The following is a 24542-nucleotide window of genomic DNA, read 5'->3' as shown; positions in this document are numbered from 1 at the left end:
ATTTTAACCTTACTGCGCTAGTTAGATAATGATCGAATTAAGTTTTTTTTTGCTTCAATTTAATTCAATAAATCATTTTTTATTACGTACGTATGTGTCCAAAGTTCAAAATAATATTTATTAAACTTATTATCAAGTAATTATTTGTTCAATAATATTAATATTTTAGGTTACGTACAAATAATAACTTATAATTGCTATTAGTTTGATTAAATCCGTAAATGTAAAAATATCTTTTTTTATATAAAATACTTTGTTTATAAAGAAATTAGTTTAATTATAAATATCTATAAATAAATTATTTAATAATTAAAAGAATATAAATTTATTCGAATAAGTCCGCGGAAAATTATTTCCGGCCTGTGACAGAGACATCTGTAAGGGATTTTTGGAAACTTTTAGCTGTTCATTTTTTCAAGGAAAAAGGATACCAATCCTGGAAGTGTATATATGTATAAAATATACACACACAAACAAACAATTTGTGCATTGGAACTTATACAGTATCAATAACCCTCTCTCTCTTTCTTCTTCCCTATTGTATTTAGATAATATTTTTTATTCATTCCCACATACACTAAACGTTGCTTCCAAGAGTATACACATGAATTAAAGTTGAACATCCGCAGTGAAGACGTGTAATAAGAATCAAATAATGGCGGATGTAAAAACGTTTAGGGTATCTCGTGGTGCGGCAAATGCCAATCAGAGGTTCTCAGTTGATAGTTAATTGACATCTATGTCAATAGTGATATGAAAAACATCATTAACCGGTGAAGGAGAATTTGTTGAAATTTTGTGGTCTTATAAGAAAAATTAAAGTTGAAATATTATCAGCGTATTTTTGAATTGAAATGAACTTATAATGCAATTATTTTCTTAAGGTAATTTTTTTGGAATAAAAAATAATCTTTTCCTAGATGAATATTAATGAGCTACTTATTACGTGTAGACGGTATGAAGACGCGACATTGGAGTATGGTAGCCCTCTTCGTTAATCAACATAAAGACATCTCGATCAGCTGATTGAGTGTATCAAGTATGGATCATCGACATGTGAGCATTATCTAAGGATACGGTACTCGACTTCGATCGGCAGCAATTACACGCTGTCATTATAAATTGTACGAGTAAACTCACACACATTGGATCTACTTACAAAAGCAATAAGATCTCTGGTTGTTTTCTTGAAGGTGTGAAACGAATTAGAGTAAAAAAATGGGTAATAAAAATAGCTGCTGTGGTTATTCTAGTCCTCAAGGGGGCAGAAAAGATTTGTCTGGAGACAGTGGGACCAGGGGATTAGAAGAACATCTTCCTGAAGGAGAATTTAGTGTTACTAATTTACAACACATCAGTGAACGAGAACCAGAAGATTGGGATTCAGATCCTTCATTGCATCCGTGTGCTGGAACAATATTTATGGAACGTTCCAAACAAGCAATAGAGAGTGAGAAAATTTTTTTCTCGATTTTTAAATCTAAAACATTTAACAATTTAATATTTTATTAATTAATCAATTAAAATATTTTTTTCAGACGGTATGGTACGAAAAAAAAGTCAGCATCAAATCGCAGATACAAGGCCTCTAAAAAAGAGCAGTAGTTGTAGTACGATATATTTGGATGACAGCACTGTATCTCAACCGAATTTAAAAAATACAGTCAAATGTGTCGCTTTGGCGATTTATTATCACATAAAAAATCGAACATCTCAACGACAAATAGACATTTTTGATGAAAAACTTCATCCACTTACAGTAAGTAAAATTGTTTTTCAAGTTGAGAAATAAATATATTAATTTTATTGGTAATTTGAATAAATAGCGGGACGGAATAGCTGATGATTATGATAAACATAATCCTGAACATAAGCAAATATATAAATTTGTGAGGACTTTATTCAATGCTGCTCAATTGACTGCGGAATGTGCAATCATTACACTTGTTTACCTCGAACGACTACTAACGTATGCTGAAATTGACATTACACCTGCCAATTGGAAACGTATTGTTTTGGGTGCTATTCTTCTAGCCTCCAAAGTGTGGGATGATCAGGCTGTTTGGAATGTTGATTATTGTCAAATACTTAAAGATATTACTGTCGAGGACATGTAAGTTAACTAGTTTATCTAATTTATTCTGTTTAGAATAATTAATGAATATTTTAATGACGATTTTCAGGAATGAACTCGAAAGACAATTTTTAGAAATGTTACAATTTAATATCAACGTTCCATCGAGTGTATATGCGAAGTATTACTTTGATCTTCGTACTCTAGCTGAAGCTAATGAATTAACATTCCCAGGTGAACCACTTAGTAAAGAGAAGGCGCAAAAACTTGAAGCTATGTCAAGGGTATATGAAGATAAAGTTACAACTGAAGTACTCAGGAATGGAATAAAAAAATGGTCTAGTTTGGACAATGTTTGTATGGGTGGTCCACGACGTAGTATCGCCATTCTTTCATAAGATGCCAAACACTAAAGTGTGAATAAATATAGATATTTAGAATGAATCACATTTTCTGACGATGGGACTTCGTGGAAAAATGATGACTAGGAAGCAAAACGTAGTAAAACGTTGACATTCCATCGTAGAAAAAAGAGTTTTATTAAATGTAGAGAGAAAAAGACTCTATTATGATATGAGTGACAAAGTGTTTTGTTACCAGAAAATAAGTTTGACAGGCATACCGGTGTGATTTTTTAAACTGCGATATTGTTTAATGATAATCATTGTTTGAATGATGGGAAAAGCGTCAATTGATTGTACGATGAGAGTGCAGGGTCTTTTTGTTCTTTTTTAATAATTTTATCAAACATTTAATTGACGTTACGCAGTCCGAAGATGATAATTATATTATTAGAAGTATCCTCGGCATGAATGACCTTGAAATTTTATCAGATATTAAGATTATTTATTAATCTTTTCTTATGTACACTGTCGCTTAAATAGAAACTTCGCCAAATAATGTACAAAATATTTTCGTACTTCGAAATGAAGAGTTCCTAAATGGAAAGAATTCCATATTAGTTTAGATTCAAACATATGTATTTTGAGGTCATTTAAATTTGAGGTGCTTCCTTTAATGTTGGTAATAACCAGATGGATACAATAGGAAAATAGCCAAACACAATGTACGTGATAGATCGTGATAGACCCATTCGTCTGTAGGTCTAAATTTGTTGTGTGAATGTGTAACAAATTAGCTGACAATTTTGATAATAAGTCAGCGTGATGTTATCTTTTCAGGATAATATTATTGATGATGGTATTGCCCATGAAATCATCATGATTAATAATGAAATTTTATATTTTTTAGTCAATTAATTAATAATGAATTACAATTTAAAAAATAATTAGTAAATGAGGGTGGTTTTCAATTGTTTTTAAAAATACTTATGACGACACAACCAAAATATGTGGGTAAATGGTATTAATTTTTAATTTTAAAGTAAACAATGAATGAATAGATTATTTATTTTTAAATTAACGTCAGTTTGATCTCGCTAACTTACTCCTTGTATACGCTAACAGCTTAATGCGATTATATATCTTACAATTTTTGAAAAGAAAATATTGAAAGTAATTTTGCTATTAAATATCTAATGCATTGCTCCATCCTCGGACGAACGGGACTAATAAAGCCCTACTCTCTATATATTTTTATAAGACAATTTCTTAACATAAGCGATTAAGAGAATGCCTTCTTTTACCTTGAGTCATTGAATATTCGCGTGTGTATGTGACAATTTACTAGACGTCCATTAGTATCATTGAGATTAGAAAAAAAAGAAAAAGAGGGAAAAGCAAAAAGTCCCAAAGCATTATGCATCTTGCATTTGCCTCAATTTCTTTATACAATAAAACCTCGAATTGTTTCACTCTCGATTTTTTACACATTCTGTTAATTTTTATAGTATTTTTAATCTTAAATGCCCTTGATTCAAAGTCGCGCAGACTTTGATTTCATTAAAACAAAGAGAAAGTGAGAATTATAAAAAAAATAAATGTAGGTTTTGTATTTCACTCATTCACTCTTGCTTTGCTCAGCACTGTTTTGACGTAATTCGAAATTATCATACGATTATCTACTTATTTTGTAACACATATCTTTTTTGAATACAAAGTTCTATTAAACCATATACTTTTATATTATTCTCAATCTCTTACAACAGTCCCGAAATAGATCAACAGTTCGAGGTTCTACTGTAAAAAATATTATTATCATTATTATTATTATTAAACGCAACAGTTTATTAGCTGGTAACTAATGTATGCATAATTAATTGTGGATAATTGATAAAATTACGCCAATGTTGATATAAGGGTTTTTATTTTAGTTAAAGACCACTGAATGGTCAATAAAAATATTTGTACTTATATCTATAGAATGTATTTTACAATTTAAGTCTTTTTATATCATCAGGACGTAAATCCGTCCTTAATGCTGCAATTTTACGCACTTCTGCTGGAGTTAAACGCCACGCGATAGCATCACTACCACAATAATCAGCTAACTCTTCAACTTTTTCTACACTTAAAATTGTTGCAATTTGCATAAGTCTCGCAAACTTGTCTCGTACTGACCAAGAAGTTGCAGCAGCTAAATAACCTGCTAACGACCTGATTTCTTTGTCTAAAATGAGTCCACCAGCCTGTAAAATATATACATTTTATTATCATCATACAGAGTCATATTTCTTGTTATTTATATTTATCAATTATCATACCCTATTAAATGTTGATTTTAGCATAACTTTTTCTAAGCGTGTTGTCATTTCTGATGTAAGTATTCCAATTAATGCATCGTAATTGGATGCTGTTAAACTATCTTTAAAAGCTTGCAATAAACCTTCCAGATTCATGACTAAAGTTTGTACAAATGGTTCATCTGTTTCGTACCTTAGTAATTCATCTTCGTTCAGTTGATGATTAATCGAAAGGAATGCATCTACCCAAGGAGTGATCCTCGGTTTTACTGCACTTGACCTCAACTGTTCCATTCCATAATCAATTACTGATCTTAGTGTGCTTGTAACACCTTTCATTCCCGCTAAACAACTATCAATCTTATCTCTATCCTTCTGTTGCATTTGAGGGAATGCATTATCAATTTCTGCTACTAAACTTTTGCTGAGAGTCTCAACATACTCAATACTAACATCGGTATTATTTAAATAAGCTAGAAACATTAATCTAGCATATTCTGTATCTGAAGTTTGAAGACGGCCCTGTTGAATACTAGTTTGTAAAGCATTATATGCTTGTGCAAGATCTAAATATCCTGCTGGATATCCTTGACGAAGTCGAGATTTTAGTCGATTTGAAAAATCTCCCTCAAGAATTCCACAAGCCATATTCACCACAGCACAAACTCCATCAACACTCCAACTAGATATTGCTCTTCTAATACATTTTTTCACAATATAAAATACATCATCTACCATGCTAGAAGTTTGCTGATGCTGTTCCAAAGTGTCCATTCCCAAAGCTTTATTCACACTCTCTTCCAAAAAGTATCTTTCAAATGCTAAATAAGCTCCTAAAATTTCTTGCATTGCATGTGATAATTCAGAATTTTTAATCATAGATTCGAATTCTTTGATTTGTTGTGAACGTTGATTTTCTTCTGCTGTAGCTACATTTACATCATTCACAACTCTTCGCCTCAAAAATCTAATATATAGTTCGGCACGTAAATGCATTAGAGTTAATTCTTCTATCAAAAAATCTAAAGATTTAGGATCCATCTTATCTATATTTTGTTTACGGCTGTATTCATTAATTGCTTGGACTTTTTTGCCTATGTTTCTATTTTTCATAAACTCTGAAAGAATTCTTTTGATTTGACGATCGCATTCTTCCTGTAAGATACTTATACTTTTTAATAGCTTGCCTGGACCATAGTACGTTTCAATAATTGGTTGATGAACTTCAATTATTCTTGCAATGCCTTCAAATAACAGTGTTAAAGTATCAGCATATACAACTGCTGCTCTTTCATCATTACTTTTAATTTCAACAGCTGATCGCAGATTTTTATGAGCAGTTTCTTGAAGTTTAGTACACAAATATAAACAGAATTTACTCAGTCCTTCGTCGTGCATTCCTAACAGAGGAAAAATTTTGAAAAATCTTTCTACTGACGCCAAATCTTCTTGCTTTACAGCTTCATCAAATTTTTTAGCTACTACTGTACGTAGTTGAAAAGCAGCTTGTTTTAAAGTTGCTAATGAACCAGCAATAGTGACACGATCTTCTGAGACATCATCTGCCGTTCGTTCTAATAATTCTTGGTCCATCGATAGATATCGTCGAACATGAGCAGCACCTTGCTCGTAATCTTCATTTTTTAATGCTGTTGCTACACCTTCAGAACATAATTGGAGATCGAGAATGTCATGTACTCTACTCTGACACTCACAAACTCGACTCTGAAATTATTTAAAGAAATAAAATATAAATTGTGATTATTTATTTTGAAAATCATAATGTTTTAATGCATTTATTACCCTTGCTAGATCTAATTTCCGGACTTTGGCACTGACGGTTTCAGCTAACCTATTTGTTTTTTCAATGGTATCTCGAAAGGTTTCGCCCTCAGAACGAATTATAACAACATTAGGCAAAATTTTTTTGATGCTCTGGAGTTTAGCTTCAATGTAACAGTATCGTTGAAGCATTTGTTCCAATTTTTTATTAACATTCAGCTAAAAAACATCAATAATAGAGACATGTATTACATTTTCTATGGTTCAATTTTCTTACCTCAGATTCGTCCAGTTGTTTATAAATTTCCACTAAATTTTCTTCCGTCACTTGGATATCCATCTCTATTGAACTAAGTTTAATATTTTTAACATAAAAATATATAATCAAATCTTTGAATTTATTTGCAGGACGAATTTTTTGAAATGTCAAAAGTGCATAGAACAATGTATAACAGCTTCAATCAAAAAGAGCACATATTATTTATGCCTACAGACAAACAGATAATAAATTACATTACATTAGAGACATTTTTAATGCATTTCCAACAATTGTATATTAACTATAACATAATATCACAGAAGAGAGACCAGTATAGAAGTCTAATGCCGTGTTAAAAATCCGAACGGAGTTTCGGTCAACATGTCGGTATTCTCAGGTCACAACTGAAGTTTTTGTGAACCCATCGAGCGATGGCGCTGCACCAATTTATTTTAGCCGCGCCTCGTAATTTGAAAAAGAAAAGAGATAAGATTTGTGGTCTCTATTACTTTCATTATAATAATTCAAAGCCAGTTTAGTTCTGAATATAATCAGGGAAAGAGTCAACAAAAAATAATCTACCCGCTGACATTCGACCTCTATGACTCGTGAAAAAATTGTCCGAATGTAAGGTTATACCGTATTGTGAGAGTTTCGGAATGGATTTTCTGTATTGGTGGTTCCAAAAATGCTTTTCAGGGACGTTTAAGATACCTCAGAATCTAAGCTACACATACAACTCCATAAAGAACGAGAAAAAAAATACCTTAACCCTTGAAATTGCAAAAAAAGACAAAAGTCACACTTTTTTTGGCAGTTTGCAAAGTATTTTTGCGATTTTAAGGGTGAAGGAATTTTTTAATTTGTTTTTTATGGGTACCGATATTGAAATCTAAATTTAAATCTAAATTTTTCACAAATTAAAATTAAACTGATGAAATTAATTCTGTAACATGTTCATATTTGCTGGTATTATCTTTTTTCTTAAAGAGTAGAAGCACTGTAGTACTATCATGTTTTTATCTCGCAGCTGTATACGTTTCATGAATCAAAGATGATAATTCTTCTAAGAATCATATAATTTTTATTGAGTTATGATTAATAATATAGTGTGAAGATGGTTCGTTTAAAACGTCGCATCTAAAAACAAAATAAAGTTACATAAAAATGTATTGTTCTTGGAGAACCTACGTCAGAATAATTTGTCGGCCCTGAAAAGGGCCATTGGTTTTTCTGATTTGCAACTAGTTACTATTGCTAGTAATTGTTTCTTCGGAAATTGTTGTCCAGGAGCTACTTGACACAAAGGTTGTCTGTTCAACTTCAGAATTATATTCGACAACAACTTCACAAACCGCTTCAGGAACTTCATCAACAACCAGTAGATGTTGATTCTCGTTGACAATCTCGGGTTTTTTTTCCTCGTCGTCTTTCGAGAATAACTGTCTGCGTACGGGCACTTCACTTTTTGGAGTTGATATACAATCCCGCTTTGGTGTCGATGTCATCAGCGGTTTGTGTGTCCAATGGAACTCTTCGATCTCCATCTCGAGTTCGCTCGTTGAAAAATCTCCAATGCTTCTAAAGTTCGCCATCTTGTTCAAGAAATTCACGATCGAGTCAAGTGTCGTCACGTATCACTGGCAAGTGTCAAAGGACGTATGACCCCTGCAGAATCCTTGGTCCGGTGTATACCTCCCGCAACCCTCGTTCTATTCCCACTACCTGTTCAAAAGAAATTAGCACCCAATCAGAAAATTTTTCTAGGTGAATTTTTCAAATGAGTGCTGTGGAAAGAGAAATATAGATTTCTTTAAGATTTTATAGAAATTTCTGTTCGGAATTTTCTAAAAAACCCCTTTTATATTTTCAATATCACACACGAAGAGAAAAATTAATATCGATGCATTGCAAATAGTAGTAAATTATTATTAAATGCACATCAAAAAGCATCAAAAAACATTTCATTGAGATGTAAGAATAATTTCACTTTGTTAATAAAAAATTTTTACAATAAATTATTAATTTTATCAAATATGTTAATAGTAAATCACATATTGATTGTTTTTTATTTGTAAAATGTTAAAGGCTTGGTCGATGATCGAGTATTATTAGTAGTTATTGAAATGATAAGTTTATTTAATTGTTGATAAGCTAGGTAATTAATTTTTTTAATTAATAGTTTTAAACTTTGGAAATAATCAACAAAACACTAATGCTCCAGTAGTTAATACAATACAATGTTCATAAGAATGATCCTTTTATATCACTGAAAATAATTCATTTTTTAGCCTTCTCGTCCTGCATATATTCGATTTTTATTAGGTAAAATGCCTATTATTTATGACATCTTGTGTTTTTATTAGAAAACAAATAATTATGGAATCAAATTTATTAATACAGTTCTGAACGAATACCAATAGATACATACATACATTCCTATTTTATTCTCGGTAAAATATACATTGTATTTATCTAATTATTTTACAGTAATAAAATGAAAGATTGATTTTTTCATGAATCTATTATACATTATGCTAATATTATTTTTTCTATATATTGTTAAATTTTCTTTATTTAATATCATGACTTAGAAGCTATAAAAATTGATATACTACATTTTTATAATTAATATTATACTTTGTTTTCTATCTATTATTAAGAGCTATGAGATGTGATATTATTTCTAAGTCATAATATAACATCTGTTTTTATCATATTTTTATCTTGAAGCAATCAGTTCTGAAGGTTTAATATATAATTTATTATTTATTATTTATATTTATATTTATTATTTATTATAATTTAAGATCAACAAAGCTAATGAAAGTTGGTATTACGCTACAAATTAGTGTTTCCGCAGGATAAACATTTCTTGATTTTATTCTAAACTCATCCTCATTCAATTTTTTTTTTGCCTCAGCTTCATCCTACTTTTATTTAATACTTTTTCTGGTTTTAATGAAATTTTTACCTACTTTAGAAGGATGGAAAAGTAAATTTTTATCCAATTAAAAAATAAAACAGAATAATAGTAGGATAAAACAGTTGAATCTAAGATAGAAAGGGTAGGAAACGTATGAGAAGAATAAATTTAAGTGTTATATTTTGACTCGGAATTCAGTATAAAAGGACTAACTTTATTTAATTTTTTCAGATGAAATTGTATTTAACTTTTTAGAAATTTATCATTTGTAATCAATGTTATTATAATCTACGATATGTTACACAGATAGAATGAATAACAAAAAATTAACGCATTTTATTTATTGCAAAATAGAATATCATCCAGAAAAATCATGAAAATTCTAGGCAAAATTTCCTTAGTTTTATACTACCAGCATTCAGTTGAGATGTAAATGGTGTAAGACCTGCAGGTGATTTTACTACAAATAATAAATCCAAGCGTCGTTCTATTTTAAACAGATAATTTAGTCGATAAACTCAGGTACATAAGTAACGTAGTTACAATTATTGCACTAGTGCTTGGGTTTATCCCTTCGAAATATCTACGGCTAAAGTAAGATCACGAAAACATAATAAAAGTCTTTCTATCTAACAGGTGACATTTTAGAAGTCCTAATTACTTTTCCACTCGAAATACCTATTCAATGAGAGTTTCATGCAGGTCTTCCGGGTAACCAGGCGGGGTAATTTTTAGGTTCGGGCAACTTAGGCCTGTTCTGAGATACCCATAAATAATATTACTATTGGGAAAAATAGAAAATATACTGTTCAAGTCGTATAGATAAAACATTTTTGCTTCAAGTAAAATATTAATAGTTTGTTACGACTGGAAATTTTTTCAAGTAACGTAAGGTAGAAGTAAACAAAAAGTATGATCCCTTAACATTTTAAAATTCTAACAAACACAATTACTGCTAATATTTATAAGTAAGTAAAAATAAATGTAGCTTTAACTTTTTTAATTATTGTTTTTCTCTCGATAAAAGACATGTAAAATCATAGAAAAGTAATATCTTTCATATGATCCATTACAATTAGTATAGTATCCATAATTAGGGACATAAATTAATATTTTAAATGACACCGACATACAGTACTTTGGTATCAGACATTTTTCTGCGTTAAAAATAATCATCATTGATAATATTTCCTTATAATTTATTTTTCTAAATTTTCGTAATTCAATACAAGAAAATCTCATTTTCTATTCGTATCGAGATAATGACGTTTACTGATCGTATATGTACTGATGTTTCCGTTGACATTAATGCGATAGTTTGTTAACCTGAGTCAAAATATAACACCTAAATTTATTTTTCTCATACGATTCCTATCCTTTCTATCTTAGACTAAACCTTTTTATCCTAACATTATTGTACTTCATTTTTTGAGTAAGTAAAAATTGGGATGATAAAGCCTAATTTATTCTTTAATCTCTAATCTTTATACTTTCTCATCCTTCTAAAGTGGGTAAAAATTAGGATATAGACAGAATAGCCTGATATTAACTTTATAAACTGATTTACTTATATCTAGAAGGATTTATGGAAATAGTTGGGATAAGGTTCCGTATAATGGATTCATTTTCCAAATATTATATATATTAAAAATTGAATTTTTTTAAATGATTTGTTACAACCTGATAATGAATTAAATGAAACTGCATTCTCAAATATGAACATGGTCAATATTGCAATAACTCCCATTACAGTCATACTTTTTTTAATGACACATATGATTTTAGTGCTGATGAACCGCCCAATTAGAATTAAAATAAAATTAATAATTATAAATAATCATGTTTTAGTTAAAATTTGATTAAAACCAGGATAACAAGAAAAGGCTAAAAAAGCAATTAATTCCAATGATATAAAAGAATCATTCTTATAAACATTGTATTGTATTAACTAATAAAGCATTACTTTTAAACGTTAATTAAAAAAATTAATTACCTAGCTTATCAACAATTGAATAAGCTTATTATTTCAATAACTACTAAAAATACTCGATCATCGACCACGTCTTGAACATTTAACAAATGAAATATAATAAATAGGTGATTCACTATCAAAATAATATATAAAATCAACAACTTATGATAAATATTTTCAATTTGTATGGTAAAATTATTCTCGAATCGCAATGAAATTTTTTTTGATTCTTTGAAATTCACCCATTACATCTCAACTTAATGCTCGTAGTATAGAACTAAGAAAACTTGGCATGAACTTTTTATGATTTTTCAGGATGACATTTCATTTTGCAATGAATGAAATGTGTTAATTTTTTGTTCTTCATTCTATTTGTGTAACATATCGTAGATTATAATAACATTGATTACAAATAATAAATTTCTAAAAAGTTAAATACAATTTGATCTGGAAAAATAGAATAAAGTTAGTCTTTTTATACTGAATTCCGAGTCAAAATATAACACTTAAATTTATTTTTCTCATACGATTCCTATCCTTTCTATCTTAGATTCAACTTTTTTATAATAATATTATTCTGCTTCATTTTTTGATGGAATAAAAATTTACTTTTTTATTCTTCTGAAGTAGGTAATAATTAGGATATAGACAGAATAGCATACAAAAAATGTTATGTAAAAATTAAATTGTTTTTAATGATTTGTAACCACCTGATAATGTATTAAATGAAATTGCCCTCTTAAATATGAACATGGTCAATATTATAATAACTCTCATTACAATCATACTTTTTTCAATGACACATATGATGTTAGTGCTGATGGACAGCACAATTGGAATTGAAATAAAATTAATAATTATAAATAATAATGTTTTTGTTGAAGTAAACTTTCTCGAATCTCAAATAAAATTAGATTGAAACCAGGAAAAGTATGAAATAAAAGTAGGATGAAGCTAAGGCAAGAAAGGAAAAAAAAATGAGGATAAGTTTAGAATAAAATTGAAAAATATTTGTCTTCCGGAAACACTGATTTGTTGTGTAATTCCGACTTCAATAAGGATTTGTTTATCTTAAATTAAACCTTAAAAAAGGATTGCTTCAGGAGAAAAATAGAATGAAAATAGGTATTATGTTTTGACTCGAGACGTCTTCTAGCTCCCATAAATAGGCAGAAAACGAAGCATAATATTAATTATAAAAATGTAGTATATCAATTTTTATAGCTTCTAAGTCATGATATTAAATAAAGAAAATTTAACAATATATAGAAAAAAAAATATTAGCATAATGTATAATAGATTCATGAAAAAATCAATCTTTCATTTTATTAATGTAAAATAATTAGATAAATACAATGTATATTTTACCGAGAATAAAATAGGAATGTATGTATGTATCTATTGGTATTCGTTCAGAACTGTATTAATGCATTTGATTTCATAATTATTTGTTTTCTAATAAAAACACAAGATGTCTTAAATAATAGGCATTTTACCTAATAAAAATCGAATATATGCAGGACGAGAAGGCTAAAAAATGAATTATTTTCAGTGATATAAAAGGATCATTCTTATGAACATTGTATTGTATTAACTACTGGAGCATTAGTGTTTTGTTGATTATTTCCAAAGTTTAAAACTATTAATTAAAAAAATTAATTACCTAGCTTATCAACAATTGAATAAACTTATCATTTCAATAACTACTAATAATACTCGATCATCGACCAAGCCTTCAACATTTTACAAATAAAAAACAATCAATATGTGATTTACTATTAACATATTTGATAAAATTAATAATTTATTGTAAAAATTTTTTATTAACAAAGTGAAATTATTCTTACATCTCAATGAAATGTTTTTTGATGCTTTTTGATGTGCATTTAATAATAATTTACTACTATTTGCAATGCATCGATATTAATTTTTCTCTTCGTGTGTGATATTGAAAATATAAAAGGGGTTTTTTAGAAAATTCCGAACAGAAATTTCTATAAAATCTTAAAAAAATCTATATTTCTCTTTCCACGGCACTCATTTGAAAAATTCACCTAGAAAAATTTTCTGATTGGGTGCTAATTTCTTTTGAACAGGTAGTGGGAATAGAACGAGGGTTGCGGGAGGTATACACCGGACCAAGGATTCTGCAGGGGTCATACGTCCTTTGACACTTGCCAGTGATACGTGACGACACTTGACTCGATCGTGAATTTCTTGAACAAGATGGCGAACTTTAGAAGCATTGGAGATTTTTCAACGAGCGAACTTAAGATGGAGATCGAAGAGTTCCATTGGACACACAAACCGCTGATGACATCGACACCAAAGCGGGATTGTATATCAACACCAAAAAGTGACGTGCCCGTACGCAGACAGTTATTCTCGAAAGACGACGAGGAAAAAAAACCGGAGATTGTCGACGAGAATCAACATCTACTGGTTGTTGATGAAGTTCCTGAAGCGGTTTGTGAAGTTGTTATCGACTATAATTCTGAAGTTGAACAGACAACCTTTGTGGCAAGTAGCTCCTGGACAACAATTTCCGAAGAAACAATTACTAGCAATAGTAACTAGTTGCAAATCGGAAAAAGTTTCAGCTCATGAAGAATAATTCAAACCAATGGCCCTTTTCAGGGCCGACAAATTGTTCAGACGTAGGTTCTCCAAGAACAATCCATTTTTATCTAACTTAAAAATAAGTTTCATTTTTTCCATCTATCGTAGAAATAAATTATCAATTTTATCAAATATGTTAATAGTAAATCACATATTGATTGTTTTTCATTTGTAAAATGTTAAAGGCTTGGTCGATGATCGAGTATTATTAGTAGTTATTGAAATGATAAGTTTATTCAATTGTTGATAAGCTAGGTAATTAATTTTTTTAATTAATGCTTATAAACTTTGGAAATAATTAACAAAACACTAATGCTCCAGTAGTTAATACAATACAATGTTCATAAGAACGATTTTTTTATATCATTAAAAATAATTGCTCCTTTAGCCTTCTCTTTCTGCATGTATTAGATTTTTATAAGGTGAAATTATCTCATTATTCATGACATCTTGTGTTTTTATTAGAAAACAAATAATTATGGAATCAAATAGTTAGTTCTATTGGAGTTCTAGTTATTATAAGCTATCGTCGTCATTCGTTGTAATTGCAAATTTCTTTATCAATAATAATCATTTGAAAATTATATGTATTAAATATTAAAATTTGCAACTGCTTTCCTTCTTTTAGTGTGCCTATGGCAAGAAATATATCATGAAACTGTGAACTGCTGTGATGTTATGAAGATACGAAATAAAAATACCATATCGCGTCCCTCATCGTGGGACTTTTGTTTAATCTCAGCGGCATGTAAGAATTCATCTGTCTGTCTTGTCAGCCAAAAAAAAAAATAACGAAATTTAAAATCATTTTAACTTTAAGATTCTTTACAAGGGGTATCCGACAGAGTTCTTCATCTCAAGTAAAATAACAAATATACACCAAGGTAACATACAAAAATGCCCAATTAACCCGGAAGTCAAGAAACTGATTTTATCAGAATGTTTGTATCACAATGCGATCTTTTGCGCTTCTTGTTCCACGGCACCAAAACTTAAAAATTTATTCGATTATTTATAAAGATTGGTTGTTTTTAGTGCATGAATGTATACGAAATATATTAAAATAAATAAATATTAGATCAAACCAGTATTATTCATTTTGAATTCTCAATTGACGAATGATTTTTTTGATAATGGTGGAAGGCATTGATTGTAATAAAATGTTAGTATGGTGAAGAAATCATTTTTTAATTGGAATCGCTATAATATCAGTTTTTATCTGGAAATATATTAAATAAAAAATTTGGTCCAAATACTAACCTCAAAAGGTGCCCTACATTCTTTTGCAAATCTTTATTTTTTGAAGTATATGACTTTAACGCATTAGAAACGTGTGAATATGATGTTACCAATTTGAGTGACATTAAAAACACTTTTAACGCACAGAAGAACCTGTAAAAAATAATTTCTAAGGTTAATTAAACCAATAATGACATATTCATACGTTTTCAGTACATTGAAGTCATACACTAAGATTTGCAGTGTTTAGGACTTGATAATGACTTGTTTCCATCAAGTGATGTTTAAATCCAATTATAAAACTCATATAATTTTATTATTGTAATTTTACTACGCAATAATAATGATTTGGTAATAAAAAAAAGTTTTATACAAAAAATAATTTAAAGTGCAATTGAATAACTGCTGTATTTAAAATAATTAAGTATCAATGATAAATCTTAACTGTGCGCATTAATAGGTTCTCAGTAATCATCGTATAAGTGATTTATTCGTTCTCATAACTTGCTACGACGGGAAATAGTGAGTAAAGCACAGAAATTTAACCAATAAACCTTATCCTTGACTCTTAATATTTCCTTCCTAAGTTTTCACAAGATTACCAGAATGTCTTCATAACGATAAATAATCATGAAGTATAGACATCGTTAACAAGTGCCTTATAGAGCGATTGTTAATTAAAATTCTTTGCAAAATAATTTACGCAAATTAAAAAGGTTTTTTTTTCAGATGTAATTAATAATTGTCATTAATCATTTTGAGAATGGTGAAAATAATAATAAGGACAGAAAAATTTCCCACAGTTATATTTTTATCAGTATTCTGATTTACACAGATATAATATGGATACACATTTATGTAAAAGGTAACGATACTTACTTTTTTTAACGAAAATAGCAATCACCTTAATAATTAGAAAAGATCTTACAAAAGATAAATTGAAATGACTCCAGGGAGTTGGCATTTAACCTCTGTGACTGTGTAATTAGTAGTGAAAGTCATAGTGTACGTTCATTCTCAGCTTCTATCTGATCTTTCACATGTAATGTTCAGATCAAGATCTTATACCATCTTAATTTTATCAACACAAGAGTTGGTATCGCAATGGAAATGATAGATTATGAGTGATACTAGCTCAGCCATCAACACTATTGATCTTACGAAGATTTGTTTTACCAACTACCATCAATTTTATGAATCCAGAAGTTAGAAGATTATATGGGCAATCTGTAACCAAGATGCAACGCCTTCGTATTAATTGTAAAAATTAAATCAGAAAAAAATGTAAAGCTAAATGTCTACATTGAAAAAAAGATTGAATAGAATTCAATCTGAACAAGAGGATAACAATTATCTTATACGGAATAATGTTGGGCCCATGGTAATGTCTAATTTTTATCTGGATAATTATAACTCAATATTTAAAATCCAATTTATCTTGCAAAAGAAAGAAATTGTAAGGAAGTAGAAGGATAAAAATGCATCAGTAAAAATTGGATTATTCTAGTGCAGTGTATCACGACTACTTTGCATGACAGGATAATCTTTGTACTCTTTGAAAGTGAATTAGTAAGTATTCACTCTTTCACTGTAATTTTCATCGATTTTTTCAATTCATTTTTAAAGTTTACGTTTCAAGAAAGAATCTTGAAACTGTTATCCTTACTGAATTATGTTGGAAGATTTTCAATCAAATCTAAACCAACTTGTCATTTTATAGGTTACAAAAATATGATTAAAATCAAATACGTATGTTGGATAATTCTTATGATTAATTTATTGGTAATTGAAAATGAAACTATCATATATCTTTTTTTATTTTCTTTGACCATTCATCTTTATTTTTATCTGCTTACAGAATGGTTTTTGAACGCAGTCAATACCTTTTTTGTTCGTGAGACCTTATGAATGAAATATTACGATGCACATAAAGACCCAATGAGTACACGTATGCACATATCGTGAATCATAAACAAAATATCAATTTTTCTTCATGTGTTTTTAAATAATCAATTTTTCATATAAAAGAAAAAATTGTTCTCAACTTTGTTAATGTTCAAAATTTGGGCATATTTACTTCTACAATTATCTTTTCTCTGATGAAAAACAAAAAGCTTATAAAAAGTGTTTTATATTTGTCTGATCATCAAAAATAATTCAGCTACTACTGTAAAGTAAACAGTAAATTGAAGATACACCTGACAAGAGATTTTTTTAGAGAAAGGGCTAATGTTTATTTTGAAAACAGAATGTCAGAACTGAATAATATTTGCTTGATAAGTCAAGTCGTTTGAATACGCTAATGGACTCACTGTATATGTTAACTGTAAATTGACATTCAACAAAAATTATTGAGAATGTACAATACCTGCACGTGCATGTATCTCGTTTCAAGTCAAAAGAAAATCCACGCTCAAACGTGACAATTTTGCATGGTGATTATGCGAGGATCAACGATTTATGTCATGTAAACACTCATGAATATTTGCCAACAGAGAGCAGGGATTCAACAAGGCAATCTGTATGCTTTCTTCTTTACGCATAATCTATCTCTAAGCATCAATTGCATCTTGCATACTGAATCATGGTAATAACCGATAGAGCAATTACCACTGGATACTTATACTTCTTGTACACATAACAAACATCAAGATTGGCCTAGATTTAACCTTATATTATCAATTTTTCAAGCCTGAGTAATTTAATATCGACTATATATTTATAACAAACCGTGGAATAAGTGTGACCCTAGGTCATTTGGAAAGATCACCAACAACTCTCAATACCTTGAAACATCAAGATATGTTGAAATTTTACATATCAATTTTCAGACCGAATGTAAATGCATTTAAAAGTTGGAAACTTTAATTACAAGACAATATTTATGATGATGATTTGATTAAAATCATGTCGAAATTTGATTCTACCAATAATATATAGAATCTTAAATGATGGATCAACATGAGTTAAGCACAGCAATTACTTGGATGAAGAAGTTATCAGTCTTTGTTTCTTGTATTTATCTCAAAAAAACTTGTGAACAATTTAGCGAGTAAATTGAATGTTTTCATGAAAAGAATCCTAGAAAACATAATAATAAAAATTATGGAGTAATTCTCAAACATCATTTTTCACTTGAATAACTCCATGAACTTATAAAGTGTAGCAGTTTATTGAAAAATTTATATCTTTTCATAAAAATATTTTTTTAAATAATAGCACAAAGCAAGAAATGTTTAAAGATCTGGAGCCTACAGATAAAGGTCGAAAGAAAAGGGAATGGTAGAGGGAGAGTCTGTAAGAGAGAAGTTTCACAGGTGGGCAGTCGTCACCTTGACAGATCAGTGCTTAGACTTTCCTTGGCTCTTCTTCATCTATCATCAAGTTCTTTAATGAAACATTCATCAATGTAGTAATACTATAATGTGAGAAATAAACAAAGTGACGGGATGATTAAAAAAAGAAGAAAAAGATTATTTTAAATGAGTAAAATCATTTGTTAATTAAGTGATTAAGATGATGGGAGAAATCATCAAAGTATCTGGAGAAAGACCTAACTTTTTGGAGGATGCTTTATCACAAACTTTTGCTGATGTTTTTTTATGTTGTTCTGGTGGTCAAAGATTTCGTGCTCATCGATTAGTTTTATCGGCAGCTAGTTCTTATCTTCATGTAAGTAATTATTTCCAATAATTAATTTTTTTTTTTTATAAAAAATTTACAACAAAGGATCAAGATATGAATAAAATTATTTATTAATTGGAGATGAAAAAAAAAACGAATTAACAATTGATTAGAGTAATTGTTAGAAGGCTTTGTCTGCAATTAGTTTCAGTTTCCGTATCTAATTACAAAAGAGAAATAAAATCCATCTAATGCTGTAGGGATTCATTATTTCACTGCATCTAATCATATAAATGTACTATGTGTGTAAGCTTCGCATTGAGATAAACTTTATTACATCAAACTCGTTGACTCATGCTTATAATTTAATGCTCCTCTTTAACTCTTTTTCATAAAAAATAGTCGGTTAATCATAATCTTAATGGGTTTTATACATATAAATGCAGCACTTGTGATTGATTTTTTTTATCAACAAATCATTTAAAAAAAATCAAATTGTGTTCTCCTTTCACTTCATTTTGTAGAACATTATTTCACACGTGTGTTATAAATTGATTAGGATTTATCTGTTAAACTTTACTTACAAATTAATAATAATTTCTTAAATCTATCATTTCACAGTATCTTTCAAAAAGTAGCCAAGTTGATTTTTCCAATTATTTTACAAATCATTTTCGCACATTCTTGAATTTTTTTTATTAATCATTTAAAAAAAATTAATAATCAATGATTTATTAAATTCTCATTATTATTTTATTCACCCCAATATCTCATATCAATTTGTATAACTGTAAATGATAAATTTACATAAAGAGAAACACTTGTTAAATTTGTCACTCAATTATTTGTCATTAGGATAAAATGTTTCTTCAATATCAATGCAAATTTATTCTATTAACATTTAAATCTATAATTTAACATTTTAATTGAAAAAATTATTTTTTAGGAAGTCCTTGTGGCTCATGGAAAAATAGCTGGACAATGTGAACCCATCACTGTGATACTTGCTGAAGTAGAAGGTAACGATCTCGCTGCAATCTTAGGATTCCTCTACACTGGAAGTACTGCAGTTCCATCAGCAAGATTAGAAGCCTTTTCAAGTACTGCTGATGCTCTCAGGATACGCATTCCACCACTTCCACGTGTTTTAAAAAATCAAAGGATATCGGAGAATATAAAGGATCATTCAAAAGTCTATGATTATTTAAGTTCAACACAAGAACTCGAAGTGAGAGAAACAATGGTTCAAAAGGAAGATGAAAATGGATTAAATTTAAAAATGGATAAAACAATTTGTCTTCGTCGACTCTTAATGTCTGATAATATTAACAAAAATAAAATGTTACCAAGAGAAATTGTAAAATTTAAATCTCATGTAGCTAACCGAGTGTTTGCTTCTCCCTGGTGTCAACTTGTGCGACCTTATCATTCGCCAAAGAGTCGAGTGATTTTGCAAAACAGTGAGTCATGTTGTAAGAATATTTACGTAAGTAATCAAATAATTATGTTGACTCTTTATATTAAATGTTAAAAACATATGGACTTCTTAATGTAACTCCAAGGGTTGTAAAATTAATCAAGACGTTAATTATTATTTTTTTCTTTTTTACTGTCATGTTTATATATTTAATTAGCTTGTTCATGATGAAAGGTCAAGAGAAAATTTTCTTCTGTTAAACTACATAGTATAACTCTAACTGTGCATTCGTATTCGTATTGCATTTATATTTTTAATGAAACCAAAACCGTGCTTTGTAAACCATTAAAATGTATAATAATGACTTTGAATGGCTGGAGATAATACTAGATTTCAGACTAATTAGCCTATGATTGAAACACTATAATTTAAGTGAGTTTATGACATACATTAAATATTTTATTTTATTAATTATTAACAAACTTATCATTTTCTTTCGATTCATAAAATCATTTAGATGAGATTTCTGAAAAAATGCAAAGCTTCAATTGGAGTAACATTTGATCTTTATTTTAATTTAGTCAGTGCAGTTGGTTCTATAATACATTCATTAAAAATTCTACATTTAAATATTAATACAATTATTAATTTAATACCAAAAATATATGTCTAAAAATTCCTTACGGATTATTCAATTGTTTTGGAGCTTAACTAATCATTTGAACTACCTCAAATGGCTTTACATAAATTCTCCCATTTTTGTTTATCAAAGTAAGTTAGAGAAATTTATTTTAAATTAAAAGAATATTCATTTGCGGTTTTTTTCTTTTTAAAAGTATCAAAGTTAAATTATTGCCAACACGATTTACTATAATAATTACTACAGAGAAAAGCCCTAAATCCCGTTAGGATAATAACTACAGAAAATTGACGCGAATCTTTGGACTTGAATAGAGTGAATCGTGACGTTATTCTAGTGGGCGAGATGAATTGAGCAAAGTTGAATACATAGAAAGATAGAAAATAAAATGGAATAGCTGAAATACATATATTTGAAATTGTTTCAGGATGTTTCAACTGATTCTTTTTCATCTTCACGACAAGACACGTTTCAAGATATATATCCTAATGCTTTGAACATGACTACTGTAGGCGTTGAAAGATTGTCCAAGTCTCTCATACATGATGTACAACAGGTGACCGATGACTATCCTCAAAATTCTTCTAGTAACATACTTAGATCGTATCCACCTGATATAGTTCAAAGCGATAGAGACATGAGTAAATGTCAACACAATCATACCAAAACTAATACAGACATTTTTGATGATATCCATTTGTATCACAAAGCTAATAAATCATCAGAAGAGTCTTTGGATCATTTAAATCAAAGAAGTTTTGAGGACGATACAATCAACGTCAACACCGTTAGATGCAATGATAATAACAATAATGAAGATGAAAATAATTATAACAACAATTCAGTGAAGTCAGATATCGAAGTGGTTTCTACAACTACTTTGCGAGATCTTGATCATAAAAATTCTCTAGAAACTTTTTGTTCATCTTCATTGAAGGTAATTACACGGTTCAAATATAATAAAAATAAATGACTCTAGCATTCAAAGAACTTTATTCTAAGGTAGGAAATGGAAGAAAAGAATAAGATTAATAGGAGAAGCCAAAAAATTTTTCTTACAAAGTTTATTTATTCTTGCAATAGTATTCTACTTGTCACGATTAAATTAATTTTTTTCAAAAATCGATTGATGTTTTATTAAAAGTTTACCAGTTCATTGTTTCTAGACTACTGTCTCGCTAAATTCTTTTATAAAACAAAAGCTATTCATTAATCATAATATTTATTATTATAAAAATAATCATTGATTTAATAATTATTCAACTGCTTCGAAGATGTTGAAACCAGAATAATTTAATTATGACTTCTATTTTCTAGATATAAAATACATCAACATCTGAGTAATTGTTTTCGTTTAATGCTAAAATTTACTGAAGTCAAAGTATAGGAATGGGAAATGTTGGTGAATAAAAATTACATGCCGTGAAATGTCAAACAATTGATCAAAGAAATTATTCTCGTATAATAAACCAATTAAAACAACAGTAAAGTTATTTTATTGCTGAATAGATTTTTATTTTATAAAGATATATCTTTTCATGCTTATAACGCTACAATGAGATTTCTCTCTTGTGAAGTCAATCGTTGATATATCAATACAGCTCGTGTGAAGTTAAGGTCACGAATCAAGTATATAATTTAATCAATGAGCTATAATGAGAGTTTGGTCGTTACAATTCACATTAAGCAATATAAAATACGTGAAAATCATTATTTTCGAGAAGTTTATTTATTTATTATAGATACTAGCATACTATTATGAAAAAGAAAAGTACTTTACGATGTAAAATTACTCTCAATAAACACATCAGTAAAGATATCTTTGATATTATTCTCAGTCAAGAGGATACACGTAAAAGGAATTTATACTTCAATATCAAACGTAGTCTAGAATTTGATATTACTCAATTACTTCTTATATTTTTCAACGTAATATTTTTTACTTCAATATTGATATTGATATTTTTTACATGAATTTAATAATCTATTTCAAGTTCGAGATTATAATTAAATTCTTCCAATCAATAAAAGCAATAATAAGGCTCGATTTATTGAAGTTAATCGAATAGAATATTATATAATTAAATATAATGTTTTTTTTTTAATTACAAGAATTAATTTTTTATTTTTATTTTACAGTCTACCGAAAGTAATCATTCACAAGAAAAGCCATTTAAATGTTCAGATTGTGGTAAGGAATTTTCTCAGCTGCGAAATTACAAATATCATCGTAGTATGCATGAAGGGACAGGAGAATTTGCGACCACGTGTCCAGAGTGCGGAAAGTACTTTAATGACCGCGGCTACTTGGGCTCCCATATGAAGATTCATAGAAATAGAAAGGAGTATGTTTGCAACGAATGCGGTAAAAGTTTCAATCAAAGAGTTGCTTATAATATGCATATGAGGATTCATACAGGTTTAAAACCTCATCGTTGTGAACAATGTGGTAAAGCATTCTCCCGCAAAATGTTGTTAAAACAACACTTACGCACTCATTCTGGAGAACGACCTTATCAGTGTCATATTTGTAACAAAGCCTTCGCCGACAGATCCAACATGACTCTTCACACTAGATTACATTCTGGTTTAAAACCTTATCAATGTGATATTTGTTCGAAATCTTTTACTAAAAAGCATCATTTGAAGACACATTTGAATTATCATACTGGAACCAAACCATATTCTTGCCCAAACTGTTCTTTAACTTTTTCACAGAGCAGTAACATGAGAACTCATTATAAAAAATGTATTAATATTCAGAATAATGATCATTTAAAATGTGAAAAAAATTCTAGGGTGAATATTGAAGAAAAAAAGAAGTCTGAAAAATCAGTTATAAAGTGTTCTGTAGCTCTAACACCTCCTCACTCGGATCTGGAAGTTCAAACTAACATTCGGGATGTTAGTTGATAGTAAATTGAAAATTTATAGTAAAATTTGAAATTTATAGCAAAAAATAAATATTTATTATAAATTAATGAATAATATTAAGTTATAAAACTTTAGTTCATGGGTTTTTGTTTTGTACTTAGTGATTTATTAATTTTCCCCTTTAGCGGAGATTTTTTTACGGTACTTGTTCTTTCTTGTTTTTTACTTAATTCTTCAGGAATTTTTTGAACCGTTTTTCTTCTGTATAACTTCGTTTTTTGTGGGAAAGTTTTTCGCAGCCATTCGTCTCTTTCCATTAGCCAAATTCTTTGATATTCATGAGCTATTAGCTGCTCCATTGGTATGTGAGTATCTCTGATTAATAAATAAATTCATTTATTGTTTAATAAAACATTTGTTTAATGTCATTGTTAAATGTGTAAATTACTCCTAAAAATCTTAGTATAGGTTAAGT

At 29.0% G+C, this 24542-nt stretch overlaps 3 protein-coding genes and 1 long non-coding RNA gene across 7 annotated transcripts; 3 read left to right on the top strand and 1 right to left on the bottom strand.

Annotated features, from left to right (window-relative positions):
* The first annotated feature begins 474 nt into the window (after positions 1–474).
* Positions 475–4691, top strand: CycY (cyclin Y). Of its 2 annotated transcripts, XM_035092128.1 has the most exons (6): positions 475–884; positions 953–1124; positions 1194–1450; positions 1539–1759; positions 1827–2113; positions 2184–4691. In XM_035092128.1, the coding sequence occupies exons 3-6, from the start codon at positions 1219–1221 to the stop codon at positions 2470–2472; spliced, it is 1029 nt and encodes a 342-aa protein (XP_034948019.1). In that variant the 5' UTR covers positions 475–884; positions 953–1124; positions 1194–1218; the 3' UTR covers positions 2473–4691. The 2 variants fall into 2 exon arrangements, with proteins under 2 accessions (XP_034948019.1, XP_034948018.1); XM_035092127.1 differs by having other exon boundaries at positions 953–1450.
* Cog4 (conserved oligomeric Golgi complex subunit 4) lies at positions 4321–7122 on the bottom strand. The gene is made up of 5 exons (XM_035092126.1): positions 7086–7122; positions 6775–6984; positions 6519–6716; positions 4737–6440; positions 4321–4661 (listed from the first exon to the last, which is right to left on the bottom strand). Exons 2-5 carry the CDS (start codon positions 6835–6837, stop codon positions 4404–4406), a joined length of 2223 nt encoding a protein of 740 aa, XP_034948017.1. The 5' UTR covers positions 6838–6984; positions 7086–7122; the 3' UTR covers positions 4321–4403.
* Positions 7123–14775: 7653 nt separating this feature from the next.
* LOC118072464 (uncharacterized) lies at positions 14776–15357 on the top strand. The gene is made up of 3 exons (XR_004691012.1): positions 14776–14814; positions 14902–15021; positions 15094–15357. It is a non-coding gene; the product is annotated as an uncharacterized lncRNA (long non-coding RNA).
* Positions 15358–16046: 689 nt separating this feature from the next.
* LOC118072469 (zinc finger protein 595) lies at positions 16047–24509 on the top strand. 3 transcript variants are annotated; one of them, XM_035092368.1, is made up of 8 exons: positions 16047–16147; positions 16229–16377; positions 16466–17081; positions 17233–17294; positions 17371–19184; positions 20083–20622; positions 21621–22130; positions 23333–24509. In XM_035092368.1, exons 5-8 carry the CDS (start codon positions 19029–19031, stop codon positions 24104–24106), a joined length of 1980 nt encoding a protein of 659 aa, XP_034948259.1. In that variant the 5' UTR covers positions 16047–16147; positions 16229–16377; positions 16466–17081; positions 17233–17294; positions 17371–19028; the 3' UTR covers positions 24107–24509. The 3 variants fall into 3 exon arrangements, with proteins under 3 accessions (XP_034948259.1, XP_034948258.1, XP_034948260.1); XM_035092367.1 differs by having other exon boundaries at positions 16049–16147; positions 16242–17081; XM_035092369.1 differs by lacking the exons at positions 16047–16147; positions 16229–16377; positions 16466–17081 and having other exon boundaries at positions 17159–17294.
* Positions 24510–24542: the final 33 nt, after the last annotated feature.

The sequence above is a fragment of the Chelonus insularis genome, unplaced genomic scaffold, assembly GCF_013357705.1.
Source record: "Chelonus insularis isolate UGA/USDA-ARS -01 unplaced genomic scaffold, ASM1335770v1 contig_93_pilon, whole genome shotgun sequence".
Taxonomy (NCBI): domain Eukaryota; kingdom Metazoa; phylum Arthropoda; class Insecta; order Hymenoptera; family Braconidae; genus Chelonus; species Chelonus insularis.
The sequence above is the reverse complement of the archived record's forward strand: the minus strand, read 5'-3'. Positions and strand labels throughout refer to the sequence as shown.